This window comes from Aptenodytes forsteri, unplaced genomic scaffold (genome assembly GCF_000699145.1).
Source record: "Aptenodytes forsteri isolate BGI_AS27 unplaced genomic scaffold, ASM69914v1 Scaffold255, whole genome shotgun sequence".
NCBI classification, from domain to species: domain Eukaryota; kingdom Metazoa; phylum Chordata; class Aves; order Sphenisciformes; family Spheniscidae; genus Aptenodytes; species Aptenodytes forsteri.
This window is the reverse complement of record NW_008794888.1, coordinates 5692924-5710400: the sequence shown is the minus strand read 5'-3', so window position 1 is coordinate 5710400 and position 17477 is coordinate 5692924. Positions and strand designations below refer to the sequence as shown.

At 46.3% G+C, this 17477-nt stretch overlaps 1 protein-coding gene across 1 annotated transcript in view; it reads right to left on the bottom strand.

Annotated features, from left to right (window-relative positions):
- Positions 1-3367: 3367 nt before the first annotated feature.
- The window catches only part of MARCH4 (membrane associated ring-CH-type finger 4), a 111041-nt gene continuing 96931 nt past the window's right edge, over positions 3368-17477 (bottom strand). The window contains exon 5 of the mRNA XM_019470915.1: positions 3368-3729. Coding sequence (XP_019326460.1) covers positions 3368-3729 — 362 coding nt within the window. The remainder of the gene's footprint in view (positions 3730-17477) is intronic.

The window sequence follows — 17477 nt, the reverse complement described above, 5'->3', positions numbered from 1 at the left end:
TGACATGCTTCGTATTGCACAGAACACATACAATTGACAAGTTCATAGTGTTGTTTAAATATTAAACAGTCTAGACAGGCTTTTGAGTCTTATGCCGCTATGAAAAGGCTCAGACCATACCCATCTCTGAAATCGGGCTGCGGGATCATTTGCACAGTAAGACAGACAATAAGACTTGTATACATTGCCATGCAACAGAAGAGATCCCGAACCGCCAGCCCTAAGTGGAAAGTTTATTTCTAAGCACAATATATGGAAAAACCAAACCAACAAACCCCACAGAAATAGAAAACGTTGTAGCAAATCCCTGGTCAAGTAGGACTTTATGTCTGTCACTACCCTGCACCTCACAGCCGCTTAAAATGTCATGCAATGGAGGAGAGGGCACTCGGACGACACCCTCCGCTTCGGATCAAGGAGGATCTCCAAGCAGGAGAGGGCCGATAGGACTCCCGCTGAGTGATTCGGACTGTAACCAGCAAAAGGGCAGCGCTGCTCACCCCCACCACATGCTTCGTGACTACCGGTGGTAGACTTAGCACTTCAACAGGCTTTACCAACGTGGATTCTCACAACACCCCTGTGAGGTAGGTACGTATTGTTATTCCCCCTTTGCGTGGAGGGGGGACTGAGCCAAACAGCCCAAGGCTACAGAGTCGGTGGCAGAGCTGGAGTGAGAGTATGCAGAGTCCTGTGTGCTCAGATTACTAGATCACACCACTCTTTCATGGCAAGTTGTGCTTCTGACCTCACAAACTTTTAGCCGTCAGCCAAATTAAAGGAATTTGACTTCTCCATATTAAATGAGCGGAGGGCAGGGAGGGAAACAACATCATGTCTGACAGCTGTCCCTTCGTCTGTGTATGCTTCCCCTTTCTCAGAACCACCATTTTACTCATCTCTTGGAATGAGGACAGCTTCCAGGACAGGCATGGGGGCGAGAGGCTGCTGTGTTTGCTTGCTTTGGCCAGGTTTCTCTCTACTGTGGATCAGAAGCAGTTCTTCCAGAGACCATTCGTTGCAACACCTTCATTCTAGGGGCAGCTGCTTTTAGAGATGATCGGAATTGCCCCTTCCCTCTCCCTCTGCCCACCAACATCCCTTCCCTCCCCTCTGCCAAAAGCACTCTTTGGTAGATAGTAAGATTGGTCAGATAAAAGTACAGTGGCCTCAGAAACCATGCTGTTTCACATGGGTCCTCAGTAAGTCAGCTTTCTTGGCTGGTGTTTCACCTCCCACATTCTCTGCCAGAGAAGTACCTGTTCTGTTGCATTCTGATATTCAAAGGGACACTGTCAAGTAATTGAGGTGAAAAATATGACCTGCCTTGAGATGCTAACCTCCACCTTCAATGTTGCAGAATGGCTGGTGTGTTCAAACCTGGAGGCTGAAGTTTGACACCTTCCCCAGTCCAGAAACACCTGACACATGACGGCCTAGCTGCCAAAGGAGCTGGTGGCTTACGTTTGCCCTGGCTCCAATAGAAGCTGTGCGAGGTGCTGGTACGATGACAGAGGGCAGCTGGACACAGCCATTGTGCAACGTTGCTCAGCACTGCTGCTAAATGGATGCAGTTTGGCTGAAGTCCTTATCTTAATTTTGGGGGGAGCTGGGTTCAGGCTTCATCACTACGAGCTCATTGTTTTGGGATTGCTGAGCTGTTGCTCCTCAATTAGCTAATCTCCATCTTTTTAGGGTTCCTGCCCTTAACACTTCCTCTGTGGCAGTTGCACTGGCAAAACAGCTCAACCCCGTAGAGCTGGGACATACCCTCCATAGAGCGAGGACAGTCAGCAGGAAATCAGTAACATGGATTTCCTCCTGTTGCAGAAGAAAGGTAGGGCGGAGGAGGACAGGGATGGTGAAAGGAATGGGGTGAGCGGAGAGAACGGTACGTGCCCAAATGGAAAAGGACAAAATCAGTAGGGAAAGAAATTTTATTTTCAAGCTTGTAAGAGAATATTACAAACAATGGAGAGTAAAAAAAGCCCAAACCCTAAAAACTATTTAAAAAGTACTTGACAGTGTCCCTTTAATATCCACAAATGATTCAGCCATTGTGCATTGAAAAAGAATGTTCCTGAAGAGCAACCGATACCTTCGAGGATATATCCCAGAGAAGGAGAGTTATTAGAAGTGTTACATATTCGATCAGCAACTGTGCTCCCTCTTCAGACTAACTCTCTCTTGAATGGTTGAATGGAATAGACTCTGTAATAAACTAACAGACTGGATGGTGAAAGGATCAGCCTACAAGACTGAGTGAGACTGTTGCAAATCGAGCAGCAGGGATACAGACACCTAAAAAAAAGATGTACAGCTCTAATGCATGAGTGTCTGAATTGGCAAGGTAGCAGAAACTCACCGAGATGGGTCAGCTTCTTGTGATTGGAGTAAAATGGAGGAAATTAACCTGGAATGTCTGCATGGGAAATTATGTGTGTAAGTGGCAAGATTTGGATGCTGGATTTGGGGTTATGAAGGCATAAATCACACCAGTACTTGTGCTTGGAACACCTGTGGAGCGTTTGTACAAAATTTGCCAAAAATGCCTATATGTCAAATAAAGGTCATGGAGCGCCCTCCCCCCCTCCCAATTCCACCCTCACAAAGCCTTTGTCAGGAACATTATGAAAAAAACAGGTTTTTTGTTTTAGTGAAATTTGGGTATGCCTGGGTTTTGTTAGATTTTCTTGGTGGCATGATTCAATCTCTCTTTCTGTAAATCAATATTGAAAAATCCCCAGCCATTTCACTTCAGGTATCCTAGGGTAAATCAAACAAGGCTCCAGAGTGACTCATGAAACAGAACGACTCGTAGCCTTGGTTAATCACAGTCTGGAAAATAAAAATATTCCACATATTTCGTTCCCTTCCTTGTTTTTATAAATCTCACACTGTGTGTGTGTGTGTTTGTGTGCACGTGTGTGTGTGTACGGGGGGCATGTACAGAGTGTTACCTATTCCAGGTAATAAGATTTGTAACACATGCTAAACCGTCTGTTCCTCTGCTTCCCCAGAACTCTGCCTACTCAGTTTGTAGTCTGTATTGCACTTGTTTTGTTGGGTTTTTTTTGTGATTTGTGTCGGTGTTTTTTTTCTTTTTTCTTTTTTTAAAACTGGCTGGAAAACATTAACCTCTTTAGCATGAGTGTGCAGCTCTCCCTCTACCTGCTTTTTTCCTCAGCTGGCCAGGTGCCGCCTCTTATATCTTGTGCAGTTACCAAAAAAGAAAAGGAGAGGAGGAAAAAAAAGAAAAAAAGAAAAAAAGAAAAGGAAAGAGAAAGAAAAAGGCACACCATGCTCCTCTGCTTTATGAGTTCTTTGTCTCCTCCGCTTTGTGTTAAGGCCTCCTGAATTCCTCGGCTCAGACCGTCGTGACCCTCATGACGAGCTCTCTGTTACTACTAGACTGACTCCTCTGTTCGTGAGGCCTCAGGTGGCTGAGTATATGCAGGATGGTATAAGCACAGTGGTGGTCAGAGAGGGTGCCTGTGGCATGGCCGGCAGCCCGTGCCCCGCTGTCGGCTGGAGCGGAGTTAGTGGCTGTACCACCAGTGGAGGACGAGTGGGTGGTTTGGGAGGAGGGGCGCTGATTTGTCCTCGTCCCTGTTTTTTGTTCCTCCATGTCCTTTGTTTTGTCATAGTTCAGCACTTTCCACTGCTGATTGACCGCCTGCCACCGTTTAAAAATCCGGTAAACCGAGGGCCCTTCGTGTATTATTAGACCTGGAGGGAAGGGGGAAAGAAATAAACATAAAACAGAAACAAAACTTTAGAAAGAACCATAAACCTACCCCAGCATCCTGCCCCCAGCTAGCTGGTTAGCTCAGCTCTCCCTCAGCCAGTGTTTATTCAACGATAAATCATGTATTTTGATTACCAACTGGCAGAGCACCGGTGCTCCTGCTCTGCTGGATCCCTTTTCCCCTGAATTAAAAGGATTACAGCTTTATCTCAGCAATCAATAAATGGATCGTAAATGCAGCAGAAAGTTATGCTCTTACAGCAAAACAGTATCTGTATACCAATAAACACCCGAAGTTTATCTATCACTGGAGTGGTTTTGCATGCTGCATAGGCATGATTCACCCAGCTAATGGCGTGTGTTTGGAGGGGGTGTAACTGGATCTGACGTGCCGGTGACGTCTGCTGCACCAGTGTCATGTGCGTGCACAGCCCGAGTCTCTCCCCACACACACAGCAGCAGAGCAGACACACACATGGAGGCCAGAGGCAGCAATCGAGCAAAAAAAAGGGTCTGTCTGTACCTATAAATGGTTTGTCATCTTAGGCAAAGTTTTGCTCATCTGCAGAGCAGGTACCCCATTGTACGTCATTGCTCCCTTCCAAGGGGGAAAACAACACACTTGAAAGAAAGGGCAGATGTGCTTACGCCATGTGTGCACTGAGTATGTGCATCATGCATATGTCCTGCTACCCATCTGCATATCCCAGAGCTGATGTCCGGGGGATGGCACTGGGCTGTAGGACAACTGACTTCTAATGGTGTCTGCATTTGAAAGAGAGTGAGCAGCTCAGGCCCTTCCACCCCGCAGTTAGCTCACCTCCCAGCGGTCTCTGTCATCCATCCCACCCTTGCAAGAGGACTGAAGGATTAGATAAAGTTAGACGATGACAGTACTTGAGTATTAAGCTCTGTTATTATTCAAGCTGCTAGGCTTTGGCTAGACCCTTTGAAAGCACTAGGACCAGCACTGACTGCAACACTGTGTTGTTCTTATCAACTGAGACTGGAGGAAGCTGCAACATCTCTTGTAGCCTGGCTTAGTTAGCACGCTGTAATATAATTAAGCAGCTTTGCTAGAGAGTGGGATTTGTGCAGAATGAGGGGGGTCTGAGTCTCCTTGTTTTGTAGCAATCTCTCCGTTAGGAAAGTGCCTTTGTGCCCCAAGTAACTGAAGCCAGACCAGTAGGTAGGACACGTACTGTATGAGTTAGCACATGGATGGCTTCATTGTTCTTAATAACAATGGCTTCACCATTCTTGGTCAGGATCAAGATTATCAGAACCATTTCTAGGAAGAGCAGCTCTCTTGCCTGCCTTTTGAAAGCATATTAATATGAGGGCAAAGAACAAAAGACCCACAAGAAGTAAGAAGCAAAATCATACCAAAACAAGGATGTTACCTTGACCAGCATTGTGCGGGGAGATGATGGTCATCACAGAATAAAGTGGTTTACTGCTATCCTTGATGAATCAAATGCTAGGGCTTTACCCTCCACCCAGCTTTACCAGACTGTTCTAGTTTCTGATGACAGGTAATTATTGGAGTAAGTCTGTGTATATCAAAACCCAAAATATCTGAAGGTCATCCTACCCTTAGGGCTGACCTCCCCATTACTCACTGATGAGATGCAGCCACCTGGTTTCTTAGGATCTGCATCTGATTTTACAGAGTTTAAACTCTAGCTTCAGTACAGATTGAGTTTCTAGCCTCTCTGGCTTGAAGCATAACTAGAAGCCCTGCTGACTTGATCACATAATAGCTTCAGGGGACTCTCACATTCATCGTAATGGGGTGCTGAGCCTGCGTACTGGCTGTAGAAGTAATCACATTAGATAGTTTAAGTATTCAAATCTGGCTATTTTGGGACAGGAATGGTGTTGGGCACTACAGTACGGGAGAGATCTTTACTCTGGTTCCCATAGACCAGTGAGATTGCACAGCTGTAATCCTGTAGTGATGCAGCTTTTCATAACCAAACACCATGATGTCATAATAGAAAAATGTGGTTTTTCCTCCCTACTTTGAAACATGGTTGAGAATTCTGACATCTTCTGATCAAAGCATCAACCATAAAAAGCAGGACTTAGGGAAAGCCTGCAGATCCAGCCAAGGAAACAGAGCTTTGAAGCAGGCCTGAAATGGATCAGCCCATGACAAGGGACATTAGACATATATTTAAATGAGCTGTCTGATCTGTAATGAATGAAATTCCACTCTGATCAATGACAGAGCCCATGTTTCTCTGAGACCACTTTAAGCCTTGGATAAAAGAGCCGAAATCAAATGTTTTCTCCTTCGCTGTAGAACATTCTCCATAGAATCAAATCCATTCTCCAAAGTATTAAACACTGAGCCAGGATTGTAAATCTATTCTTAATTACCTTATCACAAATATTTAATGCGCAGCCTGATTCAAGAGGGCTGTTTATAAAATTCTTGTTTGTTTGCCTTCTAATTATAAATGTTTATGATCTTATGCAATTAACTGTGTGATGCTGATGGATGGGTTGCTGAGTCAACTGAGCACCTGTTTTCTTAGATAATTTTGGTTTCCAAATATTTATAAAAGTACAAAATAACTTGTTTTTGTCTGTATTTACTGGGCTCTAAATTACTTATCGATTTCCCAGCGTCAAGCTCAGGAAGCTGTAAAATTAAAAAGGAACCAAGTGGAGGGGTGGGCAGGGAGGCGGAAGTAACAGTGATTCATTTGCAAGAGTAAATACCAAGAGTAAGCAAGAGTCCATCAGTTTATATCAAGCTGCAGGACACTTAATGCTCCCATCGAAACAAATTTTGTCTGCCTGAGATAAATTAGGATTGGAATTCCTACATTCAGCTCTGTGTGTCCCCTTCCAGAAACACCCCTCCCTCGAGGATCATTCTTGCTTACAGAGGTGAAACTTTCCAATTAAATGCCAGGCTTAAGTGGGAAAGCCTTCAGGAAGAACTGTATTCAACTAGAAGTGTCCAGCTAGAAGCATTTAGTCCATAAGCCAAATCCTGTGTATGTGGGGAAGATAGCAGGTTGGTGTGAACTTCTCTCTTTGTGCACTTTTCTCTTTTCAATGCAGAAATGTCTATATGAGAATTTTGCATGGATTCTGGTAATGACCTGGTCCTTTTCCACTCCTCCCAAGTTTATCTCGCCATCTTCTGCTTCACAAAATCTGTTCTTAATGGATCCTCTGTGAAAACCATCCTCTTCAGAAGGACAATCTCTGAGAGTTTCACGCAAAACGTGTCAGTCCAGATTGTTGCCTGGTCCATTAAATCCCTTCTTTGTGGTGTTGGTGAAATGAAACTCCTATGCAATGTGGGCACTGAAGATGTGCTGTTCTCATTCCCACTTTCTCATGTAGAGACCTGGCTGGACCAGCATCAGAAGAAATTCCTTGAGCTGAAAATTGTTGAATGCTGGAAGAAGTATTCAGGGGAACTATAATATACACTTGTCTTGTTCTTATTTCACTCTTATGTCTGTTTGTGGCCATTGATGGAACAGGGCAGCTGGCTAGATGGAACCTTGGCCATTCTTATATTCATTAGACATTTCTACTTGCACTGGCTTGTGCCATGAAAAGATTTCCCAGATGGCTCTGGAACTGGAGACAGCCCATACTATGTGACGGGGTCATTAACCTGACAGCAAAGTCTACAAAAAAAATTTCTAATGCCTCTGCTTGCATTGCCACATTGATGTGGCTGTGCTGTTCCCAGGACAAGACAGTACCTCTGAGCTAACATGGTAGGGCTAACCCAGCAGTGCTCTGAATTAACACACTCTGAATCTGGAACAATATGTACAGGAAACCATACCGATCTCTTTTCACTGTGTTCACTCTCTCCATATATTAGCGTTTTTTGCTCTTTCTCTTGTGGCTTTATTATTATTGAGTCCATGCAGAGGGTCAGATCATGGTCAGCCCTGTGGAGCTCTGTAGAGTCCAGGCAGGAGGGACTAGTGATTATCCTGGGTGCAGGGATTACTTCCCAGACCTGAGAAGCTGCTTTGTGCTTCACAGCACAGGCAAACACAACAATACCTTGGCAATAGGTTATACCAAAACTGTACACATTGCTTACGCTGGTATCTTATGCTTCCTTTCATTTATTATACATGGGAGAGTACCCAGCACCCAACCACTGCTCTTATGAAAAACTATCACAGTAAGTTACCCAGCCCCAAAGAGCACAGAGCCTGGCTCCAGGTTGGATTTAAAGCAACAGGTAAGCAACACCAATAGGGGTTGACTAGGCAAGAGTTGTGTCAGTGCGGTTGCATGCCCAATCAGTGCATGCCTACAGCATCTGGGAGAGCAAGCTGACAATTGCTGACTCTGGGGAAAGACTTACCTCTTCCATTTACACCCTCCCTCACTCTCATTTTCATACCAGAGCAAGAATAACTGGACTGTTTCTTTTCCAGATGATCAAGATGCAGTCTGCAACAGAGCTAGCACTGGTGCAAGCAATTTAATTTCCATGTTCTACTGATTGCCACAGCTAACCCTGAGCTTCTGGACTCTTAAAATGCAGGAGTTGGAAAGGGGAGCCTGACCAAGGGTGAGTATCATGGCCCAGAGATAAGGCTCACGTCGCTGTAGGATTTCTCTGAGCCTTGCAATACCTGCCCACACCACATCATGATCCACATGGGCAGTCTCTGTGCAAGGCAGTGTTCTTGGTGCTGAGGGTGGACACATATGGGCTGTGTGCAGGTGGCCCTTTGTATCTTGGGATTAGTCAGGACAGAAGTGCATTGCCATCAGTGGGCCTGTGGCAAGACTGGTCAAGAGAGAGGTCCTCAGCCCAATGGCTAGAAGGGCTGTTGGAAGAACACGGGCAAAACCCAGATGTAACAAGGACAACTGTGTTTGTGCCTCTGGATGGGCAAGGGAGGATCAGCTGGTGCACCACCATCCTGTGAGATTGACCCGAGTGGTTGCGAGCCTCCAATTTAAGGCAACTTTGGAGCAGCAGTTTCCCAGAAATGACAAGCAGTCACCTTCTGCACGTTGTCAGCCTCTGCCACCAAGTGATATTCTCACCAGGACTTTCAGCCTCTAATTAACCTTTTTCTTATTCCAACACTTGCCATGCATTTTCTTGAAAGAGACAGGCAAATTTGTGGGGCAGGAACTGTTTCTCCTGTTTGCCAGTAAAGAAACCACCAAAACAAGGCTTCTGCTGACAGTGAGTGGTACATCACCACTGTGCTGTCACTCACGTTATCTACAGGAGGAAAAATCACAGTCCATTCCAGCCGGTTACTCTGACCTGCTTCTCATAAAGTCCCTGTCCTGCCATCTGAGCTGTCACCTCTTGTTTCCACCTTCAGCAGCACTTTCCCCCTTTGGTTTCCTTTCCAAATACAGTCTCATCTCAGCCAGACCGCTGCCATGTTTTAGCTGTTTCTGTTGCTTTCATTGCTGGGTGTCAGGGGAAGATTACGGTAGCTGTGATCAAAGCTTAATGTTTGCATCCACAGCAGCAGTGGCTCAGGCTGAGGCAAAGCAATCCTTCTGGGAGATAACACTTTCATTGCCAGGCTTTCCCTCTATTGACATCATTGCGTACACAAACCCTTCTATCCTTTTCTGTGAATTCTTTAATCTTTTACGGCAATCTCAGATTCCCCCACTTTTGTTTCCAAAGCTCCAGCAGCTCAGCCCTCACTTATCTCTTTGCCTTAATCTCATCCTATATGCTCCATCCTTAGCCGCCTTTTATCTTAACCTAAGAGCAGAAAAGTGGCTGTACTGGTTCAAACAAGGGGTCTGTCTATCATAGCATCCTGCCTCCAGCAGTGGCCAACAAGGGAGGGTGTAAAAACAAAGCTGGGAGAGTGATGTTTCCCTGATGGGCTCTGCACACTGCAGGGGCCGTACCTAGCCACAGATGGTCTCTTTTGGCTTATTTGTGTTCCCTAACCATAGGTCTCCAGTGTAGTATAGTAAAGTGTACTAACTTTTGCTCTGCGCTTTGCATTTGCTCAAGTTAGGCTGCCCCGCCGCTTCCCAAATTCTCATAGTCCCCATGAGATCGTTCCATTCCAAAAAGTGCTTTAGAAATAACCATGAATCTCTGCCTTACCCCAGCTTCGCAAGTACCTTACAGTACATGGTGACAGATGAGTGACCAAGCTCCCACTGGACCCTTCCAATCCATACTGCTTTTCAGTGCAATCCTCTGTACTTTATCCCTCATACATGATGCAAGATAGTCCTTGGTGATAAACCAGGAAAAGAGAGCCAGAGGGACCTTTTCCTGCAAATACGGGCTGGGAAAGGAGCACCTAGTATCTGGCATCCCTCAACATTGTGACAGGGTCAGTTCCAGTTGAATATGACAAGTTCTTTAAACAACCTAGCATCTTTAATTCCTCCAGTGGCTGAGACTCAAGACTGCAGAACTGTGCTCTGTAGGCAATGGGGAAGAGGGTGAACCAGGGAGTGGGGAGAGGTAGATTCGTAATTGAAAGTCATGTTGTGGCACCAGTGGGACTCTGCACTTGGTCTGATTTGGGAGGGGAGATGTGAACATCGGAGTTGACCAGGAGGGGAATCAGGTAATGTCATCCCCCTCCTCACTTCTGTTCATCATCTCCACAACCTCTTCATTTCGCCCCCCTTTTTCTCCAAGTAAATTCCCCAAAGGGGTGCAGTGCCCAGAGCAGAGAGGTGCAGAATCAGCACTGTATACCCCACCTTCCTTTCGATACCCTGTTGAAAAAGACTGACATGTCACAGAATCGCTGTCTTTGGCAGTGTGACTGCCTGGTCCAGCTTGTGTTTGTGATTCTGATTTCTCCTTCCTAAGGGTAGCACTTTGCACTTCTCTTTATTCAATTCCATCTTGCTGATTTCTCCAATTTGCCAAGATAATTTCAAATGCTGATCTGATCCTCCACAGTGCTTGCAGCCTTTCCAAGCTTGGTGTCATCTGTGAATCCGATAACAGCACTTCCTATTTCATTATCTAAGCCATTAATAAAAATATTGAAGAGACAGAGCCCAAAACAGTCCTACTTGAAACGTGTTTCCAGTTTATGGTACACCATTGACAACTACTGAGAAAGCAGTTTTTTGATTGGCTGCACACCTCCATTATAGTTATTTAATCTAGACCACATTTCTCTGGTTTGTTGAGGAGAATCTTAGGGCAAAGCACCAAAAGCATTGCCCAAGACACGGCATATCAAACTGACTGCTTCCTCCTTAGCCACTAGGACAATTACCCTCCCAAATTAGATATGGTTATACTCTCGTGCTCATCAATTGGTTAGTTAAAAAATTATTCTAGTATCTTTCTATGAATCAGTTAAGCTGATTTGCCCTTCATTTCCTTGATGCTCAGTTCCTACCTTCTTTAGTGATAGAGATTATATTTAAAGCTAGGTACTCTGCCTGCATTTCCCCAGCTGCCTGGCACCTCCTGCATCCTTCCCAAGTTCCTGATGATGAAATGCTCATGGGTCAGAGACAGCTCCTGCAGCTTCCTCTGAAGTTCATTAGGACATGCTGACAAGGACAGAGATAACTCGTTTGAATACTTTTGAGTCTGTTCTTTTCTGATTCTGCCCTGGGCTCTTTTCTCCTCATTAAAATTATTTTAGTTAAATTTTGAAGACTGAAAGAAAGGCAACATTTAACTCTTCGGTCCTTTTTGTATCAAATATTATTTGAGATCTTAGACTTGCCTTGTTGTTCTTCTTATTTTACATATGCTTATGGATCCATTTCTTGTTACCTTTTGTATCTCTGGATGGTAATCCTAGGGTTCAGCTCTGACAGCTCCCCATGCCTGTGTGATTTCTAGAGATTTTTCATTAGTTGCAGGCTCTTCTTTCTGCCTTTTGTGTGATTGCAGCTTCTGATTTTGGTTCCTCAAAGACCTCCTGATGCAGCCTCAGCGCTCTCTTCCCACGCTTCTGAGCTTTCCCCTGCGCAGGCACAGTTTGCTGTTGTGCCTTTAGTATCATCCCTTTTGGCAGCCGCGAGCTGTTCGCAGCTCTTTTATCCTTCAGATTCTCTTCCCAAGAGACACTCCCTGTTCTGGTCCCTTGAGGCTGCTGCCGCTGCTTTTCTGGAGTCCATTATCCTCGCATCATACTTTTCTTCAGCTCAGGAATGTTTTCATCACACAGTCACTTTTCATACAAACTACTGCTACATTCAGATTTTCAGGGATTCTTTCTGGTGAAATCAAGTAGGAAATATAGACTCCTTCATAACTGTTACCTCTGCTTTCCAAAATATAAATTTTGTCCCCAAAATGTTTCAAGAGCTTAGTGGACAGTCTATCTTGCATACAGGAGAAGTCCAGGTAATGGATGACCTGAGACCTCTGGTGCTGTCTTTTAGACATTTCAGGTAGTTGCAAGACACTGGACCAGTGAGCAGGATGTCTCTAGTCTGCAAGACATCTAGCAAAGGTCTGCTCCGAATAATGCAGGAACTGTACAAGGAGGGTGTGCAAGCTTATAAATGTCCAGCATTGAATGACATCTAGCATAAACTGAAAGTACATTCATAATGATTAGAGCTCGAGTGAATGCTTAGCATATGGAAAAAAATAATTAGCTGATTATAATCAGGCATTTTCTTATAAATCATTCTCCATGCACATTTTTTCATATCTGAAGAACTGATTAAATATGTACAAATCTGGGCTGTGTTTTGGCTCAGCAGAACTGGGATGGCTGCATGGCTGGAGCCTGTTGAGTGCTGTTGATCACTGGATGACATGTGCTGTCATGGAGCCCACAAGTCTGGGGGAGATGAAACATTCCTTTTGCCCATCACCCTTTAAGTGTATTTGCTGTAACGGGGTTCCACTGGCAGGCAGCTTTCACAGCGATGTATGAGCCATGCTTGGCTCTCTTCAGGCCACAGGGGCCACAACTCCAGCAAAACTGAAACTGAGCCCCTCAAAGGGTGAGACCTCCGTTGCCTGGGCAGAGCCCCCACCAGTGTACACAGAAAAGCTGATCCCAGCTGTCTTGAGGAGGTATTTTATGGATGTATGGACTCTTCCATTTTGGGTCATTAACAGCACAGACAGGCTGGTCCCCAAGCCTCTAACTGCTGACTAACAGGCAAACCTTGTGCTTATTACGGCTTGTCTCCTCTCGTGCAAGCCAGGGTTCAAGGACAGCTCTGCCTCAAAGCTTCCTCAGCCCCAGGGGGGTCAGGACCCCCCACAAAGGCAGCAAAAGCCCTTCTCCTTCCCTGCCTCCTCCGCTCCATCTGGCAGAGCAATGGGAGCAGCAGGTCCCATCTGGGCGGGTGGTTAAGCTACACCCCAAGCTCTCTGCAGCCATTAACACCCACCCCCAGACTCAGCAAGAGCCCTGCTGGTTGGGAGATGGATCCAGCATGCCGGCATCTCACAGGGTCCTCACAGTTGCTGTTCCACCACGTGAGTGATCATGGCAGACCTCACCCCCTGCCATGCTGGGACTGAGCGTGGGGGGCTGGGGAAAGGAGGCAGCTCTTTCTTTTATTACTGATGGGAGTGCTTGGCGTGACAGCCAGCAGCATCTCTCCTCCAGGCAGCTCTGCAATTTTGCAAGATGCTGCTGAGCTATACGGCAAGAGGCAATTTCCAGGTCATGACACCGCAGCACGTCATGAGTTCATGTAGCACAAGTATGCGGCAGTGATTCCAGTGCACAGAGGATGCTATGGGTTCCTCTCGGAAGCAGGAGCAGTCCATCCCACATACATGGCATTTGTAGCTGGGGAAGGAGGAACGCTTTATCCAGTGGGATGAATTGAGAGGACAGGTAGGACTGCTTGTCATTGGGCTTGGGGAACTGGTGGGAGCTGGGGGCAATATGTTGTAGGAGCGCTGGGGGAGCTTTTATGGCTGCCAGGTAGATGCCAGCTTCTCTGTGGGGTGCCACCTTCATCCCAGAGCAGCCATCTTCATTCATGTCCTCTGCCCACCCTCACGTTCCTCTACAACACATGGGCTGGGCCCTGTAGGGCTGAGCTTGTAAGGCCCCAAATGAGGAAAGACTGGAAAAATTAAGGAGCTGATAGGAGGTGTCCAAGTGACAGGAAATTCCTTTTTGTTCAGCACTCCCACATGGTTTGTTTGTAATGGGAAAACAGCATCAGTTGTCTGCAGGATGCCATCTGTGACAAAGGAGCTGGGCTGACCCCAGGAACTGCACACAGCAACATCATTGCTCTAGAAATGCTGCAGTATTTTTAGCCGTAAGCATAGGAGCTACCAACCACCACAACTTTCTCCTGCCCTGCCCAGACTAGCACTTTTACACCCTGCCTCAAAACTGGAACAAAAAAAACCCAAAACAAAACAAGAAATAACAGCAAAAATAAATAGGTAAAATAAGCCCCAGAGAAATCCTCGCTCAGGCAATAGATAAACCATAAACAAAAGCACTCCTTTAAACTCAGCTGGCTGTGGACAGCTACAGCAAAATGGATGTTGTGCCCTTAAGGGCTCTTGTACTCCTGTGGTATTTAATTCACAGCGCACGATAAAGCAGAGAATTAAAGGGCAGTCTCTAGCTATGCAGGCAGCAATAAATGAGACAGCTCTTGGAAAAAGCAAATAAATAAATAAAGACTGGAGCTCCACCGGCAGAATAGGGACATGGTTTAGTGGGCATGGTGGTGTTGGGTTGACGGTTGGACTCGATGATCTTAGAGGTCTTTTCCAACCTTAATGATTCGATGATTCTATGAATAGCCTCGCTTCTGAATCATACATCGCCAGCATCATTCCCCACTTGTAAGTCTACCCATAACTGTGCCAGTATAGGAGGGACAGGGCTTGGAGGCACTACCTATATACCTCCTTGCTCTCTTAAAGTTTCCCCTCCTTGCTTTGTAGCTAGGATTATATAGACCCTCTTGGTGCCTTTTTTCCCCGAATTTAAAATGGAGATGAGAACAACACCCCACATCTTGAAAGGACTTTGTGCATGAGAGGTGAAAGTCACTCGTTGTGTGCACGGCAGATACTCTTAGGTCTTTAAAAGAAGGGAGCAGAAAATCACTTCAAACTGGATTGAACAGAGCACGGGCCAAATGCACACCCTGGTCTCTGGGTCTCTGTTTCCAGACATTCCCTGACAGAAGTCCACGGAGGTGGGTACTTGTGGTGAGGAGAGAAAAAGCACGTGGCTTCCATTTCACTATGCGTGCACCACAGTAGTCAGTCCTCCAGGTCTGGGTCCTGAACCTTTCTATGCTGTAGCTAACGTTACTTTGACCAAAGCACTGCCTGTGCAGTCATGCTGCATCCTCAGCTGTTCCTGGGACATTTCTTTAAAGGCAAAGCTGGACAACAGCGCTGTTTTGTGTAGGGTTTGGAAATCTAGCATCACACTTGCTTGGAGTGAGACTTGAAAAAGTCACACTGTCCCCCAGAATGGAAGAATACATACATATTTTCAGACAGGTGAGAATGTTTCATTTGGACTTGAATTTTTTTAAAATGTTGTATTCCAATTCTGACACTGAATTTAAAATACTCAGCATGAGCAGTCATCTCTAAATGCTAAATCAAAATGCTTTGTTCAATAATGATCAAAACATGACATTTGCTTATTGAAGGTAGAACTAGTGCCTCCCTCTCTGCTTTTATTAGCAAATGAAATTATGTAAGAAAAAATGGGAATAGTTTCACAGTTTTTCATTTTCTGAGGGATGCAGGTCCTGTGTGAGCCCAGTCTCTTCCGACTGCTCCAGCCACCCAAGCGCTCTTTCACTAAGAGGAATAGTGACCAGCTAGGAGAGACATAAAGGTGAGTACAGATCACCCTTAACAGAGCATCCCCCAGCTTAATATAGGGCACATCGTAGGCTAAATTAATGGACCTGGGAGTGCCTCTGAAGTTGCAGGTCAGTGTGTGCATTGCAATTGCTTCTACCCCCTTGTTGGAGTGAGATGTGGGCATCTTTCCCCTCTGCCATGTAGGAAGGCATCCCAAGGACATGAGGCAGAAGGTGCTCGTGGTGCTCTTTGACCAGCCTTTTGTCGGGATAAGTGTGTCCCTGGGACACACTATGGTGCAGCCTGTGTTTGGCTGCTTTGTCCTCCACAGTCATGACAAAATCTTTCATTGCGGACCACAGGATTTCTGTGAGATTTCCAGGAGTCTTCCATCTTGGGTGCTGCGGCCTTTCCCCTCTGCTCCCCTACAGTGTCCTCACAGGTCTCACCCCACCTTCTCCCCTGCAAAGGTCTTCACCTCTCACACAGAGGTGCTATTCAAAATTAAGGAAGGCGGTAGGAGCCAAGAGGACAAGGGTCTATCATTTCTGATCCATTACCAGCAAGGATCTCTGGGACGGCAAAACCTTTGCCTTCCTGCTCTGGCTATACAAGTTTCTTCCACCAGAGCTGAAGACTTTTAGGGGCTGCAATACCCAGCTGAGTGAATGCTGACGCAGGCTGAAAGGGGCAGGTAAGAGTTCATACGCACCTATGGAATCTGTCAATGCTGAGCTGACAAGAATGAAAGCAGTGAAAGGAACTGAGGGTGGCTAAGCCTGCAGCAAAGGTCTGGAGAAGAGCCTTGTAGGACACAGAGGGGACCATGATGTGGCTGTGCCTGAGCAGAGTGAATTGTTCCACCTGGCATAGTAAATGCCCAGACCTTCAGTTCTTCAGGCTTCTCTGCATTCAGCAGGTAGCGATGACTGCCTACTCCACAGTGGTCCTGCCTGAATGTCATTGCCGTGGGTTTGTTTGCTGGCTGGACCTCTTCCAAGAAGGTAAAGTGCTGGCTGCACTACTGGGCACAGCATGCCTGGTGTTATTTAATCTTATTGAACAACTTCTGCCAAACACTGCATGGTCGTATGGGTATTGTGGATCCAGCTCTGCCATGGGGCAGAGGGACTCAGGCTGTGGCTGCCATCGATGTGTCTTGGTTCAGGAAGAAAAGTGCTGCTTCAGGGAGCAACTTCCAGGCAGAGTAAGTTTAGCAACTTAAGTTTAGCAACTTAGCCCATGGGCCTGTTTGCAGTATTCTTGCTTACAGACTGTTGTATCTGGGTCTGAAAGTGAATGCTTTCAGTGTCTATGTCTATGTCTATGCACAATGACATAGACAGTGGGATCGAGTGCACCCTCAGCAAGTTTGCAGATGACACCAAGCTGAGTGGTGTGGTCAACACGCCAGAGGGACGGGATGCCATCCAGAGGGACCTGGACAGGCTGGAGAAATGGGCCTGTGTTAACCTCATGAGGTTTAACAAGGCCAAGTGCAAGGTCCTGCACCTGGGTCGGGGCAACCCCCAGTATCAATCCTGGCTGGGGGATGAAGGGATTGAGAGCAGCCCTGCCGAGAAGGACTTGGGGGTACTGGTGGATGAAAAGCTGGACAGGAGCCAGCAATGTGCGCTCGCAGCCCAGAAGGCCAACCGTATCCTGGGCTGCATCAAAAGAAGCGTGGCCAGCAGGTCAAGGAAGGTGATTCTGCCCCTCTACTCTGCTCTGGTGAGACCCCACCTGGAGTACTGCATCCAGCTCTGGAGCCCTCAGCATAAGAAAGACACGGACCTGTTGGAGCGGGTCCAGAAGAGGGCCACGAAAATGATCAGGGGGATGGAACACCTCTCCTATGAAGAAAGGCTGAGAGAGTTGGGGTTGGTCAGCCTGGAGAGGAGAAGGCTTTGGGGAGACCTTATTGCAGCCTATCAGTACTTAAAGGGGGCTTATAAAAAAGACGGCGGCAAA